Source organism: Schistocerca gregaria, chromosome 3 (genome assembly GCF_023897955.1).
Source record: "Schistocerca gregaria isolate iqSchGreg1 chromosome 3, iqSchGreg1.2, whole genome shotgun sequence".
NCBI classification, from domain to species: domain Eukaryota; kingdom Metazoa; phylum Arthropoda; class Insecta; order Orthoptera; family Acrididae; genus Schistocerca; species Schistocerca gregaria.
This window is the reverse complement of record NC_064922.1, coordinates 534983066-534995780: the sequence shown is the minus strand read 5'-3', so window position 1 is coordinate 534995780 and position 12715 is coordinate 534983066. Positions and strand designations below refer to the sequence as shown.

At 38.6% G+C, this 12715-nt stretch overlaps 1 protein-coding gene across 1 annotated transcript in view; it reads left to right on the top strand.

Moving 5' to 3' along the window:
• LOC126356139 (peptidyl-prolyl cis-trans isomerase H) overlaps positions 1–12715 on the top strand; it is a 46602-nt gene that overhangs the window by 26780 nt on the left and 7107 nt on the right. The window contains exon 3 of the mRNA XM_050006851.1: positions 5550–5645. Within this exon, the coding sequence (XP_049862808.1) occupies positions 5550–5645 (96 nt within the window). The remainder of the gene's footprint in view (positions 1–5549; positions 5646–12715) is intronic.

The following is a 12715-nucleotide window of genomic DNA, read 5'->3' as shown; positions in this document are numbered from 1 at the left end:
TGCTTCCCTTTCATGCCCCTCGACTCTTATTACTGCCATCTGGTTTCTGTACAAATTATAAATAGCCTTTCGCTCCCTGTATTTTACACCTGCCACCTTTAGAATTTGAAAAAGAGTATTCCAGTCAACATTGTCAAAAGCTTTCTCTAAGTCTACAAATGCTAGAAACGTAGGTTTGCCTTTTCTTAATCTTTCTTCTAAGATAAGTCGTAAGGTCAGTATTGCCTCACGTGTTCCAACATTTCGACGGAATCCAAACTGATCCTCCCCGAGGTCTGCATCTACCAGTTTTTCCATTCGTCTATAAAGAATTCGCGTTAGTATTTTGCAGCCGTGGCTTATTAAACTGATAGTTCGGTAATTTTCACATCTGTCAGCACCTGCTTTCTTTGGGATTGGAATTATTATATTCTTCTTGAAGTCTGAGGGTATTTCGCCTGTCTCATACATCTTGCTCACCAGCTGGTAGAGTTTTGTCATGACTGGCTCTCCCAAGGCCGTCAGTAGTTCTAATGGAATGTTGTCTACTCCGGGGGCCTTGTTTCGACTCAGGTCTTTCAGTGCTCTGTCAAACTCTTCACGCAGTATCGTATCTCCCATTTCGTCTTCATCTACATCGTCTTCTATTTCCATAATATTGTCCTCAAGTACATCGCCCTTGTATAAACCTTCTATATACTCCTTCCACCTTTCTGCCTTCCCTTCTTTGCTTAGAACTGGGCTGCCATCTGAGCTCTTGATATTCATACACGTGGTTCTCTTCTCTCCAAAGGTCTCTTTAATTTTCCTGTAGGCAGTATCTATCTTACCCCTAGTGAGATAAGCTTCTACATCCTTACATTTGTCCTCTAGCCATCCCTGTTTAGCCACTTTGCACTTCCTGTCGATCGCATTTTTGAGACGTTTGTATTCCTTTTTGCCTGCTTCATTTACTGCATTTTTATATTTTCTCCTTTCATCAATTAAATTCAATATTTCTTCTGTTACCCAAGGATTTCTAGCAGCCCTCGTCTTTGTACCTACTTTATCCTCTGCTGCCTTCACTACTACATCCCTCAGAGCTACCCATTCTTCTTCTACTGTACTTCTTTCCCCTATTCCAGTCAATTGTTCCCTTATGCTCTCTCTGAAACTCTGTACAACCTCTGGTTCTTTCAGTTTATCCAGGTCCCATCTCCTTAATTTCCCACATTTTTGCAGTTTCTTCAGTTTTAATCTACAGGTCATAACCAATAGATTGTGGTCAGAGTCCATATCTGCCCCTGGAAATGTCTTACAACTTAAAACCTGGTTCCTAAATCTCTGTCTTACCATTATATAATCTATCTGATACCTTTTAGTATCTCCAGGGTTCTTCCACGTATACAACCTTCTTTCATGATTTTTAAACCAAGTGTTAGCTATGATTAAGCTGTGCTCTGTGCAAAATTCTACTAGGCGGCTTCCTCTTTCATTTCTTAGCCCCAATCCATATTTACCTGCTATGTTTCCTTCTCTCCCTTTTCCTACACTCGAATTCCAGTCACCCATTACTATTAAATTTTCGTCTCCCTTCACTATCTGAATAATTTCTTTTATTTCATCGTACATTTCTTCAATTTCTTCATCATCTGCAGAGCTAGTTGGCATATAAACTTGTACTACTGTAGTAGGTGTGGGCTTCGTATCTATCTTGGCCACAATAATGCGTTCACTATGCTGTTTGTAGTAGCTTACCCGCATTCCTATTTTCCTATTCATTATTAAACCTACTCCTGCATTACCCCTATTTGATTTTGTGTTTATAACCCTGTAGTCACCTGACCAGAAGTCTTGTTCCTCCTGCCACCGAACTTCACTAATTCCCACTATATCTAACTTTAACCTATTCATTTCCCTTTTTAAATTTTCTAACCTACCTGCTCGATTAAGGGATCTGACATTCCACGCTCCGATCCGTAGAACGCCAGTTTTCTTTCTCCTGATAACGACATCCTCCTGAGTAGTCCCCGCCCGGAGATCCGAATGGGGGACTATTTTACCTCCGGAATATTTTACCCAAGAGGATGCCATCATCATTTAATCATACAGTAAAGCTGCATGTCCTCGGGAAAAATTACGGCTGTAGTTTCCCCTTGCTTTCAGCCGTTCGCAGTACCAGCACAGCAAGGCCGTTTTGGTTAATGTTGCAAGGCCAGATCAGTCAATCATCCAGACTGTTGCCCCTGCAACTACTGAAAAGGCTGCTGCCCCTCTTCAGGAACCACACGTTTGTCTGGCCTCTCAACAGATACCCCTCCGTTGTGGTTGCACCTACGGTACGGCCATCTGTATCGCTGAGGCACGCAAGCCTCCCCACCAACGGCAAGGTCCATGGTTCATGGGGGGGGTTTAAAAAATTGCTTAATTTAATAAATTTAACTGTAAAATATGGGTGATACAGTTTTTGAAGTACCATGTTTGGACTTCCCAGCCTAAGAATAAGGTATTTTCAGCAAAAATGTTTTTCCATCATTGGCCTGTGTTATTAGTAACCGCCTGACTGTGTTATTTCTCCATTGTAACTAATATTTATCATCTGTATTACAGTCTGGTTATAATCTCTAGTGCAGCGCTGCCCACTGTCCATCTGCCCGTCTCATAAGAACTAAATAACACACCATTGAAATTCAGTTAGTGAACTGGCTTTTGTCTTATATCTTGCATATATTCCATAATAAGCCTCTTGTGTAGCAGCCTCTGATATGTAGTGTGCCACTGATCCATTTACAGGGACCCTACAGTTCTCAACCCCATGGTGCAAGTCTAGGGATGTATGCTCTATCTTGGCACTGAGCCTTCTGAGTTTCTGGTTAAATCCTTTAATTGAACTCAGCAGAAGAATGTGCTATATGTTTTGGTGAAATTGTGTGAGCATGGCTGGTTTTCTCAATTTTCTCAGCAAATCACTGGAATAATCGTAGTATGACCTCAGAGCACAGGCAACAGGTATTGTGCACCACAGTCAGATAGCAGTCAGTAAGTCCTGCAGGAATACATACTGAGTGCACATGGAGATCCTTCTCTTGCCTTGCTGTGATTTACCTAAGGGGGACTATTTGTTGGCAGTTAACAGATTCCTACCCTTTTGTACGTATGTTAACACAGGAGACAGCAGGCTTCCCAACAATGTACTGTGTTTCAATGGTTTGTTGTCAGTTTCATTGGGGGCAGCAGCTCTAATTTGTTGATTATTGCAGTGTGTGTAATGCCCTGAGTTCTTCCTGCTCTCTACCCCCCCCCCCCCCTCCCCCTCATTTTGAATGCGAAAACAAGCTATGTGATGCAACAAAACAAGCACTGTGATACAGACGGCTTCCTATGTCAAAGAAGCTGTGTATATCTGCTTTTTATGAGCTGGTGCAATGGGTGCATTGTGAGTAAAATGTTGGAGCCTGTTTGAAAGTGTCACACGGTTTGTGCCAATGTGGTGCCAGGTGCTGAGCTTGAATGGAGCAGCTACATGCACTTGCTGTTGGAAGGGAAATGGGAGGGGAGGCAGGTATGGGGCCAGTCACTCCACTACATGAATGGGGGTAACTTGTAAATACAATGTTTTCAAGATGATAGCACCTCAAATCAGCAGATGATGGCTTCTCAGTTCGACATTGAAAATCTACATCTACATGACTACTCTGCAATTCACATTTAAGTGCTTGGCAGAGGGTTCATCGAACCACAATCATACTATCTCTCTACTATTCCACTCCCGAACAGCGAGCGGGAAAAACGAACACCTAAACCTTTCTGTTCGAGCTCTGATTTCTCTTATTTTATTTTGATGATCATTCCTACCTATGTAGGTTGGGCTCAACAAAATATTTTCGCATTCGGAAGAGAAAGTTGGTGACTGAAATTTCGTAAAAAGCTCTCGCCGCGACGAAAAACGTCTATGCTGTAATGACTTCCATTCCAACTCGTGTATCATATCTGCCACACTCTCTCCCCTATAACGCGATAATACAAAACGAGCTGCCCTTCTTTGCACCCTCTCGATGTCCTCCGTCAATCCCACCTGGTAAGGATCCCACACCGCGCAGCAATATTCTAACAGAGGACGAACGAGTGTAGTGTAAGCTGTCTCTTTAGTGGACTTGTTGCATCTTCTAAGTGTCCTGCCAATGAAACGCAACCTTTGGCTCGCCTTCCCGACAATATTATCTATGTGGTCCTTCCAACTGAAGTTGTTCGTAATTTTAACACCCAGGTACTTAGTTGAATTGACAGCCTTGAGAATTGTACTATTTATCGAGTAATCGAATTCCAACGGATTTCTTTTCGAACTCATGTGGATCATCTCACACTTTTCGTTATTTAGCGTCAACTGCCACCTGACACACCATACAGCAATCTTTTCTAAATCGCTTTGCAGCTGATACTGGTCTTCAGATGACCTTACTAGACGGTAAATTACAGCATCATCTGCGAACAACCTAAGAGAACTGCTCAGATTGTCACCCAGGTCATTTATATAGATCAGGAACAGTAGAGGTCCCAGGACGCTTCCCTGGGGAACACCTGATATCACTTCAGTTTTACTCGATGACTTTCCGTCTATTACTACGAACTGCGACCTTCCTGACAGGAAATCACGAATCCAGTCGCACAACTGAGACGATACCCCATAGCTCCGCAGCTTGATTAGAAGTCGCTTGTGAGGAACGGTGTCAAAAGCTTTCCGGAAATCTGTTTTGACGTGTTGATAAATATTCCTCGAACAGTTATCAAGCGCTTTTTTTTTTTTTTAACACCATTGCCTTTGACAGGCAGCTTCAGCATTCAGACCATCCACAGATACACTACCAAGAATAAAGAGCAAGCATTTGAATAGGTGAGTCACTGTGGCTTGCAAGCAAAGTAGAGTACTGGCTCTGTGATGGGTGGCTAAGGGGGACTTTGTATTATCGTGTTGACTGCACTATACCCTCTGTGTTCCTTCTTGTTTTGTGTTGATCACACAACCATAACCAATCAAATAAATGTTTTCTACTTCTATATTGTCGTCAGTTCTACCACGAACAATGTTTCAATCAATAAATATTGTTATTGATATAGCCAAGCGGTCTAAGGTGTTGCTGTCATGGACTGCGCAGCTGATCCCGGCGGAGGTTCGAGTCCTCGGGCATGAGTGTGTGTGTTTGTCCTTGGGATAATTTAGGTTAAGTAGTGTGTAAGCTTAGGGACTGATGACCTTAGCAGTTAAATCCCATAAGATACCACATGCATTTGAACATATTTTCTTTTTTTTTTTCTTTTTTAATTGATATTCAGTTAAATCTTTTTTTCATTTGGTTACTTAAAAACATCACACTGAGTTAACTCAGGGTAATATTTTGCATCATCACTGATTATGTACATTTGTATAACAAAAAATACCTCATATTATGTACTGCTCTGCTAGTTAACTCTAAGTTAGACAACACTGTAATTTTAATGTAATGTATTTTGAATATATGATCGGAAAGTAAACTAACCATGAAAGGGTTAATATAGAATGTATTTGATTAATCACCTGTACTGGTATGTTACAGGGAGATGGAACTGGTGTGATGAGTGTATATGGTGGTGGCACTTTTCCTGATGAGAACTTCAATCTGAAACATGATGCACCAGGTCTTCTGTCTATGGTATGTATTATAGGTGGTGTTAACCTTTGGTGCAGCACTAACCAATACCTTTCTGTGTGTTTTATAAGCACTAAATAATACAGTATTCAAATCCAGAAAGTAAATAGGTTAAAAGAAAAAGATACCATACAACTTTGACTCTTAACAGTACCAGCAAGGTAGGTATGACAGTGTCTCCTTCCACTACTTTGTTTACTAACATCTGCAGCTTAATATATTTCATATTTACAGTTTTCATGAAAAAAATAATAAGAAAACAACCATAATATTACTACTATGAGATCTGTGGGAAGAGGGCACTGATGCAGAGAAACAAGATATATCAGTAACTAAAATAAATACTGGTCAATCTTTCATGCAAAAAACTAATTTCTATAACAGCATGAGAAATATAAAATAGATTTCAGTAGCCGTATTGCATCCAGTCAAATGAATACTGGCGTACTGATGATGACTCTTGCATAATAAAATACAGTGTAGTGTTCTACTGTTAATCCAGTTTGGTCTCTAGAGATAAGTTTATATTATGTGTTATCTCCCTAACCTGCCTGGATAGATGTGGTTTAAAGCGCTGATTTCGGACAAAAAAAAAATGATTATGTGTAATCGCCTTGGATGCATAAAAATTTTTCAGTTTGTATGAGTTAATATTCTCCATTTTATTGTTTCATAATACAAGGTGTGATCCAAAAATTTGGTGAATAGTTTTATTAGGAACAAAATAATAAGCTTACATGGCATTTGATTTAATCTCCTTCAAAGCACTGTCCATGGCTAGCAGTGCATATATCCCATTGTTGAATCCATGACTGGACGTATTTGCAGAAAACTTCTTTTGGGAAGCTGTTCAGCTGCTCTGTCATGGCCCTCTCAGTGTCAGGAATAGGGTCAAAATGTTTTTGTTTGAGCACAGTTTTAAATTGTAGGAAGAGCGAGAAACTGTGGTGCTAAATCCGGCATGTAAGGTGGATATGGACAGATAGGCACATATTTCCATCCAAAACCTCATGAATTAAAATCAAGGTGTGGCATGGTGTATTGTCTTGATGAAGAAGGAAGCCATTTTGCCATTTTTCTGGTCTTTTTCTTTGTACATTGTTTCAACTCCAGTTACAGTTTGTAACTAGTAGTCCGGATGTGAATGAAGATGATCATTCAACTCCATGCAAACTGACACACAATTTTACTTCTGCTCGCCACTCGAAAGTCTGGGAACAAATTTTGCACTCACTTGCATCATTAATTATTGGCCAGAATGCTTTCCATGGACCTGTGTGAGATGCCATAGACTTCAGTAAGCTCTCAAATAGTACTTCACAAATTTGAACAAACAATTTTTGCCACTTTTTTCACATTTACTTCTGTTTTTTATGTTAATGGATGTCCTGAATGTTGCCCGTCTTCTTATCTCTTCTAAACAGTCTTCACAGTCTCAGCATTATCACCATACACCAATTTCAAGATTTCATGAGCTCTTTTGGCTTCCCCCTCCCCCTCCCCCCCAGCTTGAAACAGAATGTTCATGCTTCATTTTAAATCCATGATGCGCGACAGACATGGTAAACACAACCTCACTCGATCTTCTCTTGATGCTTACTAAGTCATAATGTGTTCCAACATTGCCTGTCTCAACAGATAAAGCTGTCAAACAAATTACTTCAAATGGTTGTGGTAACATCAGCAGTTGCTACTAAAAAGATTCATTTACTGAATTTTTTGATCACACCTCATATGTGACTACCACTATTCCTTTAATATTGTCACACAAGATATATCTAACCAATCTCTAAACAGAGATATGAGCTGTGGTTGTTAACTCTCCATATCCATATTAAGTCATGAATTATGACTTAGATACTTCAAACAATCCATAGGTCAGGCAGGTTTAAGCCATGGAAAACAATGTGCTATACTAATTGTATCTAATCTTAGTCTTACTCTCCTGGTCCCACAGACTGCAGCAGTTGGTTTTCGTCCTTGTCAAGTAGCCTTCTTCACAGTGTTCTGTCTTTGGCATCTCCTTCACTTTCTCCAAGTATTTGAAGATCTTAGCCACCTGGTCATCTCATATTCTTGGTGTTCCACCGAAGGTTTTCGGCCTTTGGGTTTCTTCTCGAACACTTCTCTCAGTCTTGATCCCTCCTCTTTTCTAAAGATGTGGCTGGACCATCTCAGTCTCCTTGTCTTGGCATCCACAATAATATCTGGTTCATTATATATTTCCCAAAGCTCCCTGTTCTTTCTTCTTTGCCAAGCTCCTCCCGTACAGATTGACCCAAACATCTTCTGCAGGATTTCATTTTCAAAAACTTTTGTCCTTCTGTCTGACTACATACACATTCTTCATATTTCTGCCCCACAGAGTAATAATTCATTGAGTGAATACGATGCTGTGCGTTCCAGTTTTATCATCAATTCTGTTTCTCATTTCTCATCATTTCTGCTATTTAATACAACCTCAGACATTTCAAACTCTTCTGCTTCTCCAAACATGTTGTTATCAGTCTGCATGATTTCCCACCTTTTTGTCTCAAATTTCTTTCTAACATCATAAATTTTGTTTCCTCCTCATTTGCCTGTAAACCAACTTTTCTGATTTTTGAAATAATTTTCTTGACAGTATTTCTAGATCATCTAGATTTTCAACGATTAATGCAACATCAACTGCAGAGGCCAGTACAATAATTTGTATCCCCTACTTCCCTCTTCTGTTTTGTTTATTCCATCCAGGACTTGCTGTATGATTATGTTTAACAAGAGTGGTTACATTCCATCTCCTTGCCCGACTCTTATTTTTCTGTCAAAAGCCATGGAATATTCTCCGTCCATTTCAGTATTCTCTCTCACATTTTCTCTCTTTTTATGCTATGTAGGCTTCCAGAAACTCAACAAACAGTATTACCATTGTGTACTTGTACCCTCAGTATTTTCATACAGCTTCCTTCCATACAAGTATCTGATAAATGGTGGATCGTTTCTTCATAAATCCCACTTGTTTCTCATCTACTGCCTCTTTCAAATGCAGTTCCAATCTTTTCTGGAAAATCTTGGAGAACACTATGTGGACTGCACTAATTAATCAGATGCCTCTATAATTTCTGCAATCTTTCTTATCACTCTTTTTATAAATTGGTACTGTGACTGCTCCTTTCCACTCAGCTGGCATTCTTTCCTCATTTCAAATGTTGGTCACAATTTAGTGTACTTGTTTCAGAATTGTCTCTCTTCCCTGAACTTCAGCTGTTATTCTATCTCTCCCTGGAGCTTTGTTGCTTTTTAGTATTTGGATTGCTTCTGCTGTCTCTTTCGTTGTTGAACCAAGGGCTCTACATTATAATATTCATTTAGTTCCTCCATCTCTGTACTTCCATCTTTGACATTTATAGGTTCCTCAAAATATTCCTTCCAAATTTATGTATGTTTGGTTCTTTCAAAAAACCTAAGTCACCTGTGAAAATATGTTGCATTCCAAGCAGTTTTATCCTCTTTTGTCCTTTTAGTTACTTTCCACATGCTCTCTGTTTTTCCTTCTGAGAAGATTTTTGGTTTCCTTGTTAGCATTTTCATATGCTTCTTTGCTTTTATGGAATCTTTCTTTCTTTCATTTTTTGTTCACATTCTTTTGAGAGCAAGTAATTTTTCTTCCTTCTTTTTCCACATATTTCTGCTGCTCCTTCCACTTTAAAAAAAGTTGTCTTCCAGTTTTAGAAACTCAAAATCTTTTTTTAAGCATAATGACAAATTTCCGTGCCTTTTCATTATTTTTCAAATTGGTCTGTGTCAGGCTTTCATTTTCTTATGCTCTTTCCCCCCTTTGGCTTTTCTGTAGCTATTCATTGTTGTACCTCTGTCATGACTAAATAGTAGCCAGTGCCTTCCTCGACTCCTCTTATGGTTTTCATGTTCTTTACACTTCTGTTATGTCATTGGTCTACCAGGATAAGGCCTGTTTGGTTTTTTTGTTCTACAATTTGGTGATATCCATGTTGCCTTGTGAATGTCCGCCTGAGGAAGGTATGTGCTCATAATTTTGAAGTTTGCTGCATGTGCCCAGTGAAGTATTGTTCCTCTATTCTTGTTACTTTCATTGTTTAAGCTTTTTATCACAGCTTTGCCCCTCCAAATGGTCTCCCTTCAGACTTCAGCTTTGACATCTCAAACAATGAGCTTCGTATCATATCCTGGTGTCTTACTAATTGCCTTCATGAGGTAAAAATCCAAGTACTACCAACAGACACATTTAAAAATAGAAATATCCACAAGAGGTTTTCAAATGTAGTAGATCCTTCATAATGTAAGTTGAGGAAGGTGGTAAAGATGTGGCAGTTCACTCAAACCCCACATCAAGAGTAACTGATGCATCTATTGTTTCTATTATTAGCAATACTTTCTTTGTAATTTATATTTTTCTGAAATGAATTTTCATTTTGGTAATATCACAACAAAAGAAACTTCAGATATAAAAACATATTACCTTTAAAATAATACTACATTGCAAACTATTGTACAAAAAAAATGGATCAATACTAAACAGGATTTAATGGTGCCACAGATTTATTTGTCTCTCACGGGTGAGCAAAGAAGGCATAAACAGCATTTCGTAATCTTGGTTTCAATTAAATTCTAAATCAATTCAATGTTCCAAAACAAAACTTTATGAAAGCTACTAATAAACATTAATTGTTCTTTGGAACTAAAAGACTTGCATAACTAGAAATGTTTACCCGTATACAGCAATCATTCTTTTCAGTTTTCATTTGCTTATTACATACATAATAAATTGATGTATTTTCACTATTATTCTTGTTATTGCTTCAATAGGACAACAAGGAAAATGTAATGAATGTGTGCTGATATCATTTCAGGTTAAAATTACATTGGAATTTGAACTAATTCACTCATAGTACATTTTCATAACAACAAGTGCTGTAATTTGCTTCTTGCTTTCTCATTAAGTGATACAATTCACGTAGTGAGTAGGTAAAGGCAGCTCACACCATCTGTTATCAAGCAGATGTAGTGTAAGAAAGTCACCTTTGGTTTCTATGTAATTTGAAACTTTATAGTCACATTAATAATTATCCTCAAATGCTGTTGAGGTGTACGAGGGAAATAAAAAATCTCCCATGGACCAGAAAGGATGGAGAGGAAATTCTTGATAGCAAATCCATCTAAGGTGAACCCAGCAATCCAGTACTGGGTAAAAAACATTGTTTGAGACAAGGAACAAGCCTCTAAAAGAATGGATATAATGGAATAAGACCCAGTTATTCCCAGGGACTAAGATTTTACAGATTGAATATACAGTTGCTGACAGGGAAGATGAAAGAAATGATGGACTTGGTGAATAGGAGGAGATTGGATAGTCTAGAATTGTCAGAAACCAGATTGAAGGGTAAAGGAAAGAGAGAATCAAGGAGTGGATGTAGGCTGTGCTGGTGTGGGAATGAGGAAGAAGGAAGACATGGAGTAGCAGTAGATATGAGAGGAGGACTGAAAGAGGAGGTGAAGGGAATAAGTGACTGGACGATGAAGGCTGAAGTGAAAGGGAAAGGTTTGGAAATTCTGCAGGTATATGCAGGTATCTCAAGTTGAGGAGGACTGTGAAGACTAAATGCAGAAACAACTAACTGGATAGAATATTATGATAATGCCAAAGATCTATTGCACAAATGGGTAAGGAAAGAGAATGGTATGAGAAAATATTGGCAGTAGAAGAGTGACGAAGGATGGACAAGGAAGAATGAAAACTATTAGACTTTTTAAAAGGAATGGACTAAGAGTCAGCTAGACCAGGTTTAAAAAGAAGGAGAGGCATAAGGTAACTTCATATGTCTGTGACTTGTCAAGTAAATCTGTGGTAGACTACATAATATGTTACTAGGACACATCTATGAAAGAAATGACGTATAAAACATCTGTTCGACCAATTTTTTTGGTATTGTTCATCAGTTTGGGACTCATACCAAATACATTTAACAGAAGATATACAGGGTGAATCAGGAGGAAATGTACGTGCTTTGACGAATGATAATATTAATGATTCTAAACAAAAAAACTCCATATGGACACATGCCCTATTTCAAATGTTTTCTGAGATAGGACACATTTAATGTACATTGTTATTTATTTTCTGTGTCTCTCAGGTATTGATGTTGTTTACAAAATACCACAGTATTGTCATGGAAGCTGAGACGAACGATTTGTTATAGGACACTTGTGGTCAGTCGAGTTGGGAAACTACCTCAAAGTGGCCTACAGAAATACAGTGCAAGCACATTGTGCAAGATTTTCAATATTCTAATGCTCTCTCTGTGCAAACTATTAGTTCTTAAAAAATTTAATGGAACCTATTTTGTAGGAAATTTAATGTACTTTAAATTTGTACTGCAATGTATTTTCACTGGAGGAGCAGTTTTTGAGTTATTCAGGAAAATGTACAAAAGTTACATTACATCTATCTCAGAAACATTTGGAATATGGCACACATTCATATAGTGTTTTGTTCAGAATCACTAATACTATCACCCCCTCAAATCATGTACCTTTCCTCTTCACTCACCCTGAAGAGAAGATCCAACAAAGAGGGGCACATTTCATCACGGGATAGTGTAGTGAAAGTGAGAGTGTTACAAAAAATTCAGAGTGTGGAGTTTTGAAGAAGAGTTGGATTACACATTACCGTATTTACTCGAATCTAAGCCGCACTTTTTTCCTGCTTTTGTAATCCAAAAAGCCACCTGCAGCTTAGAACCGAGTGCAAAGTAAGCTGAAGTTTTGCAAAATGTTGGTAGGTTCCACCACAACTAAGTTCTGCCATCGAATATATGTAGCACTACACAGGCATGCTTTACAGGCACAAAGATGAATACTGGTGCCAAAACCTCTGCGTCAGTAAATAAACTTAAAAAAAAAAGTGGAAGTTGAGCTTTTTTTCTCCGCCCCGAGTTTCGACCACTGCATTTTCATACATTATCCAACGAAGTAAATACAAATTCTGAATGGCCATCTTCGAATGTAGCAGCATTTCAATGTACTACAAAAATCCGACTGGCCAGACTGTTTGGGAT